Source organism: Cetorhinus maximus, unplaced genomic scaffold (genome assembly GCF_964194155.1).
Source record: "Cetorhinus maximus unplaced genomic scaffold, sCetMax3.hap1.1 HAP1_SCAFFOLD_939, whole genome shotgun sequence".
Classification (NCBI taxonomy): Eukaryota; Metazoa; Chordata; class Chondrichthyes; order Lamniformes; family Cetorhinidae; genus Cetorhinus; species Cetorhinus maximus.
In genome coordinates, this window is record NW_027596881.1 from 78,192 (window position 1) to 94,404 (window position 16,213).

At 48.8% G+C, this 16,213-nt stretch overlaps 1 protein-coding gene across 2 annotated transcripts in view; it reads right to left on the reverse strand.

Annotated features, from left to right (window-relative positions):
* The window catches only part of mecp2 (methyl CpG binding protein 2), a 62,571-nt gene that overhangs the window by 10,909 nt on the left and 35,449 nt on the right, over window positions 1-16,213 (reverse strand). Inside the window, exons 2-3 of one of the 2 annotated variants that reach the window (XR_013574918.1) lie at window positions 6,514-6,852; window positions 2,300-3,428 (exon numbers count right to left, since the gene is read on the reverse strand). Coding sequence is in view for 1 of the 2 variants with exons in the window: in XM_078536156.1 (XP_078392282.1) it covers window positions 2,360-3,428; window positions 6,514-6,852 (1,408 nt within the window). In the remaining variant the exon portion in view is untranslated. Of the gene's footprint in view, window positions 1-1,058; window positions 3,429-6,513; window positions 6,853-16,213 lie in introns of those variants that run through there. The other variant, XM_078536156.1, reaches the window with a different exon arrangement.

Sequence of the window (16,213 nt, forward strand, 5' to 3'; positions counted from 1 at the left end):
AAGGACAGCTTACAGTACAGTAAAATCCTCTAGTTGACAGTGCAAGCGGGAAGAATAAGATTCAAGGCTAGCAGACAGTTCATAGCCAGCTCAGCGGAAAGACGGGATGTGGAAACCAGATTGGTTGTATCAACGCCAGGATACAGAAAGTGTTTCAAGTGTTTGCAACCCTTAACGTAGTACAGCGGAAGCACAGGCTTTGCTCTCGCCCGGACACATGATATCGAAACAACAGTCTAATGTGGGAAGTAGACAGAACACTATCTTGGGAACTATACTCCACTCATCTACGTGTCCTATATATATGTGTATAAAAAAAAAGTTGGTCATTTTTGGATATTTTTTTTTTAAATCCTTACTCCCCCCCTCCCCCCCCCCCACCCCAAACCCGCCATTTACTCCTCTCACCACCCACAAACCAGAAGGAGCAACTTTTCTACTGGGCAGAAGTGCAGTAAGGCTGAATTTCTAAAACCAGGGTCGAAGGGGGGGGGGGGGGGGTTTATTCAGAGTGTTCCGCACACAATTTAAAGAAACAAGGGTCATGATCAATAACAGGGCAACCCATGGATGGCCAGGTTTACGAAGAGGGTCTAGTCTACAATTTAGCGGGAGAGAGAGCGCAAGGGTGTTCATCTTCGAGCGTCACCCAAGAGCGGGTGGATTTAAAAAGATATACACGGTTGCATGATTTTGCAAGATCTGTAACACTGGGGAAATCGATGAGCAGTCCATAATCATCTAAAGGGCTCCCATGGTTTTGAAAGCTTGCTGCATAATTCTGTCCCCCTCATCATCATCATCAGTCTTACTAAAATAAAAATCGAAGGGAAAAGCCCCACCGTCGAAAAATAAAAGGTTGCCCCCTCCCCAAAACTCCCCGTGAAGCTCTTGGGCCTTTGACGAGCACATAATGTACCCTGTTCTAGACAGAACACACTATTCACGGTCAGGGTCCCTCTCCACATGAGGGAGATTGTTTTTTATATATATATATATATATATATATATATATATATATATATATTCGTCCTCCTCCCCTCTCCTACAACCCCCACCCACAGCCCTGTTCTGCACCGACAGCCAGCAGAATTGGCAACCTTCACTCTGGGGTTCAAAGAGCACTCCAGGGTAGTTTCAGTGCCGGTCGTTCCCTAACCCAGGCTGGGCTCAACAATGTCTCACTATGCCGTACATTTTGCCTCAAAAGTCCAGCGCCATTGTGCACATCCTCACTAATTTCACAAATTGAGCCGGTGCGCAGTTGTCTCGGTTCACTCAGGGGCAGTAGAGTGGGCAGGCCAGGTGGCGTCTTTCTCTTAACTCTACACAGTTCAGGTTGTACTCATCAGCACAATATCCACCTTCGCCACAGCTGGGATGCTCTGTACCCTCATCTATTACGGTGCAGAAAAGTGTCCCTTTCCTAGCACGGTTGAGGGTGCAGGGCACCCCCGGGTCAAAGGCGGGCTTATTTAACAAGATGTGCTCTCTTCGATCTCAGGCCCAACACAACATGTAAAAGTCCCTCGGCTGAGGGTGGTGGACATGAGTGACCATGAGTCTCACACTCGTGCCCGTTCACCAAATGGGCCATCCACTACTCAAGTGACTGGGGACGAGCGACATGTCTTGTCGAGTGCCTCAGCACACAATGGACGGCTGATTCTCCAATCAGGGCACCGCAGAAAAGGGTCCAAGGTGTCTCAAATCCAACGAGCGCGTCGGTGTAACTTTAAAAAAAAAGGTTGGTGCATTATTGGTCTCCTGCCTCCAGATGTCAGTCGCACAGCTAGCAAGGACGACAGCATGACAAGCCGGCGACAGGCATTTAAAGGGCACAACAGCATCAGTGCACCTACTTTCTCCCCACCCCCACAGTACGGACTCTGTGGGTCCAACATCAAACTCAAATTGGGCTGAGGAGTTCAGAGGTGCATTGATCTAAGACCTTAGCAACTTGGGTTGCGGGTGGGGGGGGCCGGTGGGCAGGTGTCACTAACATCCTACTGACTGAAGGTGGACTCTGTGACCAGATCACAGAAGGCACAGTGAGCTTTTTCCTTTTTTTTTTATTATTCTGAATGGGAGGAGGGAAGGAGGAGGATGGTGGGGAAGGGGCAACCTCTCGTTCGCTATCTTTTCGAGGGCCGAACAAAACACAAAGACAGACTGAACATTTGACCACCTAACAGATGCAAACACTTCAAGGAAGAAATTAGAAATTAACTCTTGCCCCAGATAAGCTTCGAGGTTCAGCATCACTGCTCTGGAAAGCCTTCGTTAGAGCCCTACTCACAAGGAGAAAAAGACACAACAGCTGCCTCGTTCATTTTTTTTTTCCTTCTTCCTATCAAAGTCAGCTAACTCTCTCTGAAACGGTCGCCCGAGTATCTGCCGACTCTTCTCTGCTCGGCCTCGGCACGGTCGAGATGACGCCCCTCTGATCACCCTCGCCTCTCAGTTTGCCCTTCTCTGCAAGCTCAGTCTTTGAGGGCTCCTTTGGAAACAGGTCAGCCTCGGGTCTGCTTCGCGGAGGCTTCTCCTCCGCGCACGCTCTGGTGCTCAAGTCTTTGGGTTCTGAGGGGCTCCTCCTGTCCTTGGAGCTCTCCGCCTCTTGAGCAGTCACCTCCTTCAGCTCCGGCTCCTTGGGGTCAGCAGGGTGAGGGGGCTCCTTCTTGACGCTCCGGCCCTTTGGGCTCCCCTCTCTTGCCTTGTGAATCACACTTTTAATGCTTTTCTGTCCTTTCCCACTTTTCTCGCCAGCATCCACCACTGACTGTTCGGGTTGGGTGCTTTCCTTCACTACCGAGCTTCCCACCACTGGTATGCTGGTGTCCTCCTCGAAGATGCGTGTACTTTTTCTCTTTTTCAGGGGTGAACTCTCCTCCCCCAGGTTTCTCTTTTTGATTGGCAAAACAGTCACTTCTTCAGGCTTGATGGAAGACTCCTTGATGATTTTCTTCTTCACGGCTGGCACCACGGTGGCCCCGCCCGGCTTTCTGCCCCTCTTCTTCGGGACAGCCTTGGGCTCGACGTCAGACTTCCTCTTCCTGCCAGGGCCGCCTTTCCGCACCTTTGGAAGCTGCTCCGTGGAAGACGTGGCTCCTTCGGCTTTCTGCAGCAGGGGAGCCGAGAAAGGCATTTTAACCAGGAGCTTTGCCGCGCTTTTGTCCGACAATCTTTTCGACGGGCCGCCTTTCTGCACCCTCTTGTCCTTGCCGCTGCCTTTAGGCCTGCCCCGCCCTCTTCCTGTGCCAGCCGACTTGGGGCTCTTTGGCTTTTTGGGCGGTTTTTTCTCTCTCCTTGAGGGGCTCCCTCGGCCTGTGACCGTGAAGTCAAAGTCACTGGGGTCGAGGGTGGTATCGCCAACCTTCTCGAAGTGTGCCAGGAGCTCCACTTTGGAACGGAACGCCTTTCCTTGTGGGCTAAAGGACGGAAAGAAAAAGGCAGAGTAAAAAACGGAGAAGTGGCTTATGTGCCCGATAAATGCACTTTAAAGTTGCAAACTGCCGCTCGTCACCTTCCCTCCACTCCCAACGACAGACCCTAGCTTTGCTTTCTGGTCTGCCAATTCGCAGACACGAGTGGGACCAGACTTACGAATCTCTAAGCTAGTTGCACAGGATAGAGTTTCTGCTTGCCCAACGAGCAGTGCGCAACTCTTCCTCTGCTGGAGACAGACTCAATTTACCTACAGACAGGGGCTGGGGTGAACTAATGCTTTTGGATCCCCAAGTATTGCTGGAGTTTAACCACCTGAAACCATGAAGCCTTCCATGGCTAGAAGGCTTCCCACCGCCTCCCCAGCCCAGGATCACCTTACCCACTAGGAAACTGCTTGCAAGGCTGGCTGGAGCCAAACGGGAAGAGCCTCAGTTATCAGCTCGCCGACCAAATCTCGTTTAGAGCGTGGATGGGTGGTGGAAAGAGAAAGAGAAGGAGCAAATGAAATCCCTTTCCTTTACTATGATCAAGCCGAAATGCTAACACCCTTTCACTCTCTACAGGTGCCTACAGCATTTTCTATTTTTATTCCTCTTTCATTTTCATACTTTACCACACTCATACATAGGATTCTATAGGATATAGGACACAGAAACAAGCCATTTGGCCCAACCAATCCATGCTGGTGTTGAGCCTCCTCCCATCTTTATTCATCTAAATCTACCATCATAACCCACTACTCCACTCTCCCTTATCTGCTTGTCCAGTTTCCCCTTAAACACTCACTGTAGGAGTGAGTTCCACATTCTCACCGCTCTCTGGGTAAAGAAGTTTCTCCTGAATCCCCCGGTTGGATTTCTTGGGGACTGTCTCATATTGACGGCCTCTAGTTCCGCTCTTCCCCACAAAATGAAACATTCTCTCTGTCTCCACTCGATCAAAACCTTTCATCATTTTGATTAGGGTCACCTTCCTCAGCCACCTCTTTTCAAGAGAAAAGAGCATTGAAGCCTGTCAATGCTTTCCTGAGATGGATACCCATGCATTTCTTGGATCACCCTTGTCAATCTCCCCACCCTCTTCAGTGTCTTGATGTCCTTTTGATAATATGGCGACCTGAACTGCATGTAGTGAGGTCTAACAGAGATTCAGTACAGGTTCAGTATAACTTTCCTACTTTTTAATTCTATCCCTTGAGAAATAAAGCCCAGTGTTTGGTTTGCTTTTTTAAAAAATATACAGCCGAGCCTGATAAACTACCGGTCTTTTATAAAGTTCTTCCATATATCACCCCAGTAAGACAAATTAGAAAAATACTCCAGGGAGCTTAGTTGAGAAGTTTAGTGAGCAGCGGAACTGTGTAGACCAGGAAGGTACCAGGTTTGATCCATGCTCTGAGTCAGGTCAATTGAGCTCAGCCACGATGGTGAGTGCCAGAGTATCTGGGTGAGAGATGGGATACTAGCCAGAATTCCCACTGCTGATCACTGTGAGCATACCCAGGTCAGGTAAGGTTTAGCAGTGATGCCCCCCTGCAGACTGACTTGTGCTGGGTTGCATAGAGAATTGCCATTCGAGTCAGGGGCTTGGAAGCAGTCAAACAAGCACGCAATTTGCATTTGTAAAGCGCTTTTATCATAGACAAACATCCCACAAGCACTACACAGGAGCATTATCAAACATAATTTTACACCGAGCCACATAGGAATACTTGAACAAGCGATTGAAAGCTCCGACAATGAGGTAGTAAGAAGTGTCTTAAAGGAGGGAGAGCTAGAGACAGAGGGATTTAGGGAGGTAATTCCAGAGTTTCGAACCTAGGTGGCTGAAGGCACAGCTGCCGATGGGGAGCGATGGAAACTGGGGACGTGCAGGAACGCAGAATTGGAAGAGCACAGAGATTTTGGGCAGGAGGGGGGCTGGGGGAGGTTACAGAGATAGGGAGGGTTGTAGGGGCTGGAGGAGGTTACAGAGATAGGGAGGGTTGTAGGGGCTCGAGGAGGTTACAGAGATAGGGAGGGTTGTAGGGGCTGGGGGAGGTTACAGAGATAGGGAGGATTGTAGGGGCTGGAGGAGGTTACAGAGATAGGGAGGGTTGTAGGGGGCTGAAGGAGGCTACAGAGATAGGGAGGGTTGTAGGGGCTGGAGGAGGTTACAGAGATAGGGAGGGTTGTAGGGGCTGGAGGAGGTTACAGAGATAGGGAGGGTTGTAGGGGCTGGAGGAGGTTACAGAGATAGGGAGGGTTGTAGGGGCTGGAGGAGGTTACAGAGATAGGGAGGGTTGTAGGGGCTGGAGGAGGTTACAGAGATAGGGAGGGTTGTAGGGGGCTGAAGGAGGCTACAGAGATAGGGAGGGTTGTAGGGGCTGGAGGAGGTTACAGAGATAGGGAGGGTTGTAGGGGCTGGAGGAGGTTACAGAGATAGGGAGGGTTGTAGGGGCTGGAGGAGGTTACAGAGATAGGGAGGGTTGTAGGGGCTGGAGGAGGTTACAGAGATAGGGAGGGTTGAAAGGCCTGGAGGAGGTTACAGAGGTAGGAAGGGTTGCAGGGGCTGGAGAAGTGTAGAGAGATAGGGAGGGTTGTCAGGGCTTGTGGAGATTAGAGATAGGGAGGGTTGGAGGGGCTGAAGGAGTTTAGAGCGATAGGGAGGGGTGTAGGTGCTGGTGGAGGTTACAAAGATAGGTAGGGGCTATGGCCATGGAGGGATTTGCAAATGAAGATGAGAATTTTAAAAGTCAACGTGTTGAGGACTGGGAGCTAATGGAGGTCAGCAAACACAAGGGGTGGTGGTTGAACAGGACTAGGTGCGAGTTGGGATAGTTGTAGATGAGCTTAAATTTAGAAAGGGTGTAACTGGGGAAGCCAGCTAGGAGGGCACTGAATAGTCACGTCCGGCGGGAACAAAATCATGGATGAGGGTTTCACCAGATGCGGTGAGGCAGAGCAAACGAGACCCTGCACTAGACAAAGCACCGAAAGATTGGGGTGGGGGGGGGGAGAGACAAGAGGGGAGACTCCGATAAGTAGGTTTTAAAGAAGTTAAAGTCCTATTTTAAGGGTTACCTACTTGATAATGTACACATCGTACTTTCCCGCCGATCGTCCCGACTTCCTCTGTTTCAGCTTCCGCGTCCAGCCCTCAGGGAGCGTGGGGTCATCGTACAGTGGGCCCCGGTCTCGGATCAGGGAGCGCCTTGGCTTTGGAGTGGAAGGGGTAGCCGCGACCGCTCCCTCTTGCTCCGCTGTCTCAGCTTTGTTACCGTCGGCCGGCTCAGGGACCAGAGCTTCGGCCGGCTGGGCTTCTCGGTGCTTCTCGTCATCTCGCTCCTCCTTTTTCTTGTGTTTCTTCACTTTCAGCAGCTTCTCCCTTTGCCCAGCCTGCTCGTGGTCTTCAGATTTCTCTTCGCTGCAACAACAACAAGAAACCATCACTTTGTTTTTTTTAAAAAGGGAAAAAAAGTGTGTTGCGACTCATAGAAAACAAGAGCTCATTTAAAGATCCTTTCAGAATTTCCCCATACAGCCACCACTGACGGGTCAAAACACCGGTGACGATGCCTGCTGCTCAAACCCGGCGACGCTTGTGCGTCAGGCTCAGTAACTTGTCCAAGCCCTCAACGTCCTGTATCCCAGCCCAGCAAACACTGCCCTCTCCGGCCCCCAGTCCCACTCAGGAAAGCACCTCGCTCCCTTGCCTCAATTTCTAACGCAACCGAGAACCACACACAGAACATGAAAATCTTTCAAATAAACACGGCAAATGCTGGGAAAAGTACAGCGACAACTGGCATTTAAGTACCTCCTGTAAAAGGTAAGGAAACATCCCAGAGCACTTACAGGGGCATAAGCAGATTTTTAAAAATGGAGGGGTGACTACAAGCTTTGTCAGAGAGCTAGGCTTCAAGGGCGGCTTTAAAGGAGGACAGACTGGGGCATTTTGCTATGTTAAAGGCACTATATAAACGCAAGTTGACGGACCTGTGTATTTTCCAGGATGCAAAATACAACCCATGAAGTGCCGTAAACACCTCCCCCGCCACAAAAAGCATCTAATGACACAGCAAAGCTCAGATAAACAGCCTGGCTGCCACAGCGACTTTGCAAAACAAAAATCAAACCATTACACAAACGCCACCAACTTCTCTCTCTCTGTCCCCCCCTCATTCATAAACGCAAGTTAGCTTATTTGTCTAAACACAATTATGGATAAAAGGACTGTTCAGCTGTGTTGAGGCTGTACATGAAAAATATTCCATCCCCAATACACCAGGGTACAGTGTCAAAGCAGAAGAAGAAATTTTATAGTCTATTTTGACAACTCGATTTTTAATCAAACGATATAGCTGATAAAAACAAAAAACTACTGCGGATGCTGGAAATCCAAAACAAAAACAGAATTACCTGGAAAAACTCAGCAGGTCTGGCAGCATCAGTGGAGGAGAAAAGAGTCGACGTTTCGGGTCCACACGACCGGTCGTGTGGACCCGAAACGTCGACTCTTTTCTTCTCCACCGATGCTGCCAGACCTGCTGAGTTTTTCCAGGTAATTCTGTTTTTGATATAGCTGATAGTCTTCATGCATCTGTGCTCAATAGATAATGAACACAGACTTACAAGAATAGGATTCTTCACAGCATTTACATACGCAAGTCCTGGTAACTTCAGCAATTACCTCAGTAAGCAGTAATAAACTTCAATGACTCACTTTAAAACAACTTCTGAAACAGTGAAGGCCCATTTGCGTGCAAATCCTGTTTGCACACAGCCCTTCCAAACTCCCAACACGATTTTGCTCGCTAGCGCGTGAGGCAAGGATTTGCCCTCGGTGTCCCCACACTCTCTGTTGCACAGGCGGCGCAGCTGTAAGCATGGGCAGGCAGCTCCACATCCCTTCCCCGTGCTCCAGCAGAGATAAGCAAGTAGAGGCAGAGCTGCAGCTTGGGTAGAGCAGGCCCCAGTAAAAGCTATGGTTCTAGAATAGTTAACATGGCTGTTCCACGCTTGCAAGGGGAGGCTGAGGCGTCTTGGTAACGTCACTGGACTAGTAACCCAGTCACTGCTCTCGTGGACATGGGTTCGAATCCCGCCATGGCAGCTGGTGGAATTTAAACACAATCAATAAAAGTCCAGAATTTAAAGCTAGACTTAGTAATGGTGACCATGAAACTATCGTCAAGGTGAAAGCAAAACACAGCAGATGCTGGAAATCGGGAACAAAAACGCGGGAAATGCTGGAAAAACTCAGGTCTAGCAGCATTTGTGGAGAGAAAAACAGAGAACGTTTCGAGTCCGTATGACTCTTCTTCTTCAGAAGAGGGGTCATGTGGACTCGAAACGTCAACTGTTTCTTTCCCCATGGATGCTGCCAGACCTGCCGAGTTTTTCCAGCGTTTTCTGTTTTGTTTCATGAAACTATCGCCGACTGTTGTAAAAGCCCATCTGGTTCACTAATGATCTTTCGGGAAGGGAATCTGCCGTCCTTACCCGGTCTGGCCTACATGTGACTCCAGACCCACAGCAATGCGGTTGACTCTTAACTGCCCCTCTGAAATGGTCTAGCAAGCCACTCAGTTCAGCTGAATTTAGTCACAGGAATAGTGTTAGTTTCAGTTTCGTTTCTGAACTTCAAGGTTTTGTTTCATTTACTTTATAGTCTTTGGAAGAACATCGATCCCAGTTTTAGGTGAGCGCTTCTAAAACTGGAGTCATATTTCAGTTTTACTCTTGGAATTTAAAAAAATGTTATTTTAGAGCTTTGTACTTTTGTCCTGATCATCTGAGAAACATTGAGAAATGTCTCAGAAAATGCCCCAAATTTTTTATTTCACTAATCACTGGGGGCACGCAAAAAATAATAATCGGGAAATAACGATAATACAATTTACACAATAAATGGAAGGATACTGAGAGGTGTAGAAGAAATGTGGGACGTTGGAGTGAATGCCCACACATCCCTGAAGGTAGCAGGGCAGGTCAATAAGGTGGTTAAAAAGGCATAGGAAATCCTTTCCTTCATTAGTGAGGTATAGAATATAAGGGCAGAAAGGTCATGCTGGAACTATATAAAACACTAGTTAGGTTACAATGCGAGAACTGTGTGCAGTTCTGGTCACCTCATTCCAGAAAGGATGTCATTCCATTAGAGAGGGTACAGAGGAGATTTACGAGGACGTTGCCAGGACTGGAAAATTGCAGCGATGAGGAAAGATTGGATAGGCTGTGGTTGTTCTCCTTGGAATAGAGGAGGCTGAGGGGAGATTTAATTGAGATGTACAAAATTGTGAGGGGCCTGGACAGAGTGGATGGGAAGAGCCTATTTGCTCCAGCAGAGAGGTCAGTGACTAGGGGGCATAGATTTAAAGTGATTGGTAGAAAGATTAGAGGGAAAATTAGGAAAATCTTTTCACCCAGAGGGCTGTGGGTCTGGAACTCACTGCCTCAAAGGGTAGTTGAGGCAGAAACCCTCAACTCATTTAAAAAGGTGCCTGGACACACACCTCAAGTGCTGCAATCTGCAGGGCTATGGACCAAATGCTAAAAAGAGGGATTTGGCTGGGTGGCTTGTTTTTCAGCCAGTGCAGACACGATGGGTCAAGTGGCCTCCTTTATTTTTATTCATTTATGGGATGTGGGCTTAGCTGGCTGGGCCAGCATTTATGCCCATCCCTAGTTGCCCCTGAGGTGGTGGTGATGTGCTGCCTTCTTGAACCGCTGCAGTCCATGTGGTGTAGGTCCACCCACAATGCTGTTAGGGAGGGAGTTCCAGGATTTTGACCCAGCGAAAGTGAAGGAGCGGCCGATATATTTCCAAGTCAGGGTGGTGAATGACTTGGAGGGGAACTTGCAGGTGGTGATATTAGCATCTATCTGCTGCCCCCTTGCCCTTTGAGATGGTAGTGGTTGTGGGTTTGGAACGTTCTGTCTAAGGAGCCTTGGTGAATTCCTGCAGTGCATCTTGTCGATGGTACACATTGCTGCTACAGGGAATCGTGGTGGAGGGAGTGAATGTTTGTGGTTGTGGTGCCAATCGAGCGGGCTGCTTTGTCCTGGATGGTGTCGAGCTTCCTGAGTGTTGTTGGAGCTGCACTCATCCAGGCATCACACATCACACTCCTGACTTGTGCCTTGTAGATGGTGGACAGAGGGAGTAAGGAGGTGAGTTACTTGTCGCAGGATTCCCAGCCTCTGACTTGCTCTTGTAGCCACAGTACTTATATGGCTGGTCCAGTTCAGTTTCTGTCAATGGTAACCGCCAGGATGCTGACAGTGGAGAATTCAGTGATGGTAATGCCAATGAACATCAAGGGGCAATGGTTGGATTCTCTCTTGTTGGAGATGATCATTACCTGGCACTTGTGTGGCATGAATGTTACTTGCCACTTGTCAGCCCAAGACTGGATATTGTCCAGGTCTTGCTGCATTTGGAATTGGACTGCTTCAGTATCTGAGGAGTTGCGAATGGTGAACATTGTGCAATCATCAGTGAACATCCCCACTTCTGACCTTATGATGGAAGGAACTCGTTGATGAAGAAGGTGAAGATGGTTGGGCTGAGGATACTACCCTGAGGAATTCCTGCAGTGATGTCCTGGAGCTGAGGTGACTGACCTCCAACAACTACAACCATTTTCCTTTGTGCTAGGTATGAATCCAACCAGTGGAGAGTTTTCCCTGATTCCCATTGACTCTAGTTTTGCTAGGGCTCCATGATGCCACACTTGGTCAAATGCAGCCTTGATGTCAAGGGCAGTCACTCTCACCTCACCTCAGGAGTTCAGCTGTTTTGTCCATGTTTGAATCAAGGCTGTAATGAGGTCAGGAGCTGAATGACCCAGGTGGAACCCATACTGAGCACCTGTGAGCAGGCTATTGCTAAGCAAGTGCTGCATGATAGCACTGTTGATGACCCCTTCCATTACTTTACTGATGATCGAGAGTAGACTGGTGAGGTGGTAATAGGCCAGGCTGGATTTGTCCTGCTTTTTGTGTACAGGACATACCTGGACAATTTTCCACGTAGCCGGGTAGATGCCAGTGTTGTTGCTGTACTTGAACAGCTTGGCTATGGGTACGGCAAGTTCTGGAGCACAAGTCTTTAGTACTATTGCTGGAATATTGTCAGGGCCCATAGCCTTTGCACTATCCATTGCCTTCAACCATTTTTTGATATCACGTGGAGTGCATCGAATTGGCTGAAGACGGGCATCTGTGATGCTGGGGACCTCCAGAGGTGCTGAGATGGATCATCCACTCAGCACTTCTGGCTGAAGATTGTAGCAAATGCATCAACCTTATCTTTTGCACAGATGTGCTGGGCTCCTCCATCATGGGGGTATTTGTGGAGCCTCCTCCTCCAGTGAGTTGTTTAATTGTCCACCACCATTCACGGCTTGATGTGGCAGGACTGCAGAGCTTAGATCTGATCCATTGGTTGTGGAATCACTTAGTCTATCGCCTCCAGCTTATGCTGTTTGGCATGCAAGTAGCCCTGTGTTACAGCTTCAACAGGTTGACACCTCACTTTTAGGTGCTGCCCCGGCATGCACTCCTGCACTCTTCATTGAACCAGGGTTGATCACCTGGCTCGTGGGAGATATGCCCGGCCATGAGGTTATAGATTGTGTTTGAGTACAATTCTGCTGCTGCTGGTGGCCCACAGCGCCTCATGGGTGCCCAGTCTTGAGTTGCTAGATCTGCTCGAAATCTATGCCATTTAGCACAGTGTTAGTGCCACACAATACAATGGAGGGTATCCTCAATGTGAAGACAGGACTTCATCTCCACAACGACTGTGCAGTGGTCACTCCTATCCATACTGTCATGGCCAGATACATCTGCAGCTGGTAGGTTGGTGAGGATGAGGTCAAATAAGTTTTCCCCTCTTGTTGGTTCTCTCACCACCTGCAGCAGACCCAGTCTAGCAGTTATGTCATTCAGGACTCGGCCAGCTCAGTCAGTAGTGGTGCTACCGAGCCACTCTTGGTAACTGACATTGAAGTCCCCCGCCCAGAGTACATTCTGCGCCCTTGCCACCCTCAGTTCTTCCTCCAAGTGGTGCTCAACATGGAGAAGCACTGAATCATCAGCTGAGGGGCAGGGGGGGGATACGTGGTAATCAACAGGTCGCTTCCTTACCCATGTTTGACTTCATGCCATGAGACTTCATGGGGTCCGGAGTCGATGTTGAAGTCTCCCAGGGTAACTCCTTCCCGACTGTATGCCACTGTGGCGCCACCTCTGCTGGGTCTATCCTGCCGATGGGAAAGGACATACCCAGGAATGGTGATGCTGGCATCTGGGACATTATCTGTATGATTCCGTGAGGATGACTATGTCAGGCTGTTGCTTGACTAGTCTGTGAGACAGCTCTCCCAAATTTTGGCACTAGCCCCCAGTAAGGGGGGGTTTGCAGGGTCGACTGGCTTGCCATTGTCTTTTCCAGTGCCTAAGTCAATGCCGGGTTGTCCGTCCGATTTCATTCCTTTTTTGTGATACAACTGAGTATTTAAGAGTCAACCACATTGCTGTGGGTCTGGAGTCACATGTAGGCCAGACCAGGTAAGGACGGCAGATTTCCTTCCCTAAAAGGACATTAGTGAACCAGATGGGTCCTTACAACATTCAACAATGGTTTCATGGTCATCATCAGACTTCAAATTCCACCATCTGCCGTGGTTAGATTTGAACCCTGGGTCTCTGGATTACTCGTCCAGCGACAATACCACTACGCCATCGCCTCCCCCTTTCTGTGCCATAAACTATGATTCTATGAAATGCAAAATACTGCGGATGCTGGAAACCTGAAATAGTAACAGGAAAAGATGGAAATACTCAGCAGACCATGCAGCGTCTGTGGAGGGAGAGGAAAAACAGATAATGTCTCAGGTCGATGACCTGAAATTTAAGTTTTTCAGTCTGATGGGCGGGGTCATCAATGACCCAAAAATGCCATCAATTGAGGTGGTGATTTGGACGTTGCCCAAATTGCCTATTGTGCGATCTTGCTATATGCAAATCATGCGGACCCTACATTACGACAGTGACCACACGTTAATAGGTATTTCATTGGCTGGAAAGCACTTTGAGACGTCCTGAAGTGGTTAAAGGTGCTGCAGAAACACAAGCCTGTCTTTTTCTTTGAGTTTTTTTTTGTAAAGCATTCTCTGGCAAGGCATTAATTGCCCATCCTTAGTTGCCCTTGAGAAGATGGCAGCGCGCCATCTTGTTCTAAGCTGAGAGTTTCAACTACATCTTGTTTCCTGACTGCGAGGTGGGGGGGGGGGTCGTCACACTGGGCTCAGGTGGGGTAAAAGGGTTGAACGAGTAACAATTGTGCACAGTGATTCCACCACCTGCATTTTAATTCCGTTACCCCCTGTCATTGGGTTTAACAACAACTCCAAGCCATTTCCCCGCACCAGTGCCAAAAAAAAAAACAATGCTTAAAGGAGTCCAAGTGCTTGCCGTCACATTCGACCAGAATTCTTCGTTCAAGTCAGACATTCCCCAAATAGGTTAGTGAGTTTAAAATTGTCCTTTCAGATACCGCAGCGACCCAACGAGACCAGATGCTCATGGCGTTCACCACTAGTCTCAGAGGAGTTAGCTGGTCTTAGGCTAACTGGCAGTAGGGAATACTACAACTGGCCTTGGTACTCCTGAGCTTTGGGGCAGAAGGTAGGGGTAGGGGTGGAAATTAAAACAATCCTGGAATATGCACGCACGAGGACTGCGAGTGCGTCTATGGTCGAGTGGCATCCCAGAGCTGTGTGTCTAGGCCAAACACATGAAGAACCAGCAACCGCAGGGTGAGCAAACACATGACTGCATTAAGAGGTGCAAAGATGTGCACGATAAGCTGTTAATGGTACAGTAGTCAATTGGTACGGCAGTCAATTCAGAATTTATCCAAAAATTGCATGAAATTAGCATACCCTCCAACTTTACAATTGTTCTTTTTTATGAAAGCAAGAAAACAACACACAATCAGGCTCATGATTCTCTACATTGGGCTAAGAAACTGAACAGAGGTCAGCGCTCCCCAGAAAGGAGCGGGGATTAAAAAGGACGAACCCAACAAAACTCTCCTTCAGTTATTGTATCGCATTTGACAGCATAAAGTACTTCTCAAGGAGTGGAACGTTTCTTAAATAGGCTACTTATCTGCAGGTATTGATCTAAAAGACCACAGTAATTGGAAATCCAGTACTTTCTGGATTAGGCACACATTCAGGCATTGCCTCCCCTTCAATGAGCCACGGAATGAATGGGAACAAAGACACTGCTTGCTCTGTGCAGCTGCTGAGTAATTCAAACCTCGTTCACTCCTGCGGTGAAGATCAATATTGTTCCTGTTGGCCTGGTTATTCCCATTTTATTAAGAGGCTACACCTCATTCAGGGTGTGAGATGGGTCATCCTCATCCTGGAGCCGCACTATAGTCAGGACCCGGAAACAGGTTAGCTGCCTTCAGCGGGGTCAGGGGTTATGGGGGGGGCGGGGGGAGGCAGGAATACGGAGCTGAGGCCAAGGTCAAATCAGCCATTGTCTTACTGAATGGTGGAGCAGGCTCGAGGGGCTGCTCTTATTTCGTATGTTCAGACCCTCCGTCCTGGAAGGTACCGCCACAGGAAAACTAGTTTTGTTCCCAAAATTGGAAGAAATGAGATAATTGACTTCAGAAACAAAGAGCGGGGTTTTCCACACCCACCCGCCACCAGGATCGTCTGGGCCTGCCGCAAGTCAATGGGCTTCTGGCTGGGGCACCGCCTCGCCCACGGTGGATCCCGAAAATCCTGGCCAAAGAAACCAACATATTCAGTGTGGACACGCTGTTGTAATTCATGAAATGGTTAACGTGCGGTGGATTTAGGCCTTTGTCCCCTTGCTTTAAGTAGAAATGTTAATACCCCAGAGGGTAATCGCGCGACACTGGAACTTGTATGTTACCTAAAAAGAACACAGCGCAGGAACATGATACAACTGTGCTTTTTATTAAGGTTCAAGGTACTGAACAGGAAATGCAGTTTTATGACGGAAATAAAGTGAGTCATATGGGCCCACTCAGTGCTGACCGCTAAGTGCTGCTCACTGGGGACGAGAATTATTTCAGATTGTACTGGGTTTTTTCCCCCCACAAGTGCCTCGCAATCCCTCCAATGTCTCCCTCTCCCACGGAAAAAGCAGGCTCCACGGCACCATGGTCGCCATTTCCCCAGGAAGAATCCCGCTCGAGTAGTGAGGCTTCATGTCAGAACACAGAGGCCAAGTGTCAACCTGGAGGTGCCACAGGAAGTGTCAATCCTGCTCCACAAGGTGTCTACACAAGCAGACACTATAACAGCAGTCACTGAATGACAATCAGGGACCATAGCGATAGTTCTCCTTCCTTGTGCTGGTTGGCTGATGGCAAAGGCCCAAAACCACCCCGACCAACTCCCCCCCATTGTTTCCTGGCTAAGATCAGTGAAACGAAAACTCCAGATCAATCCACAGACCTTTCTGTTCTGTAATAGTACAGTTCCATACTTTAAACAAAACTGGCAAGAAGCCATAAAAGAAGCTTGCATTTCCATATTGCCTTTCAGGGCCTCAGGATGTCCCAAAAGTGCTTTACAGCCAATGAGGTACCTCACAGCTGCTTAATTTATGGGGTGAGCACATCACTGGCAAGGCCAGCGTTTATAGCCCATCCCTAAGTGCCCTTGAGGTGGTGGTGAGCCACCTTCTTGAATTCCTGCAGTCCATGTGGTGTTGCGGAGGGAGTT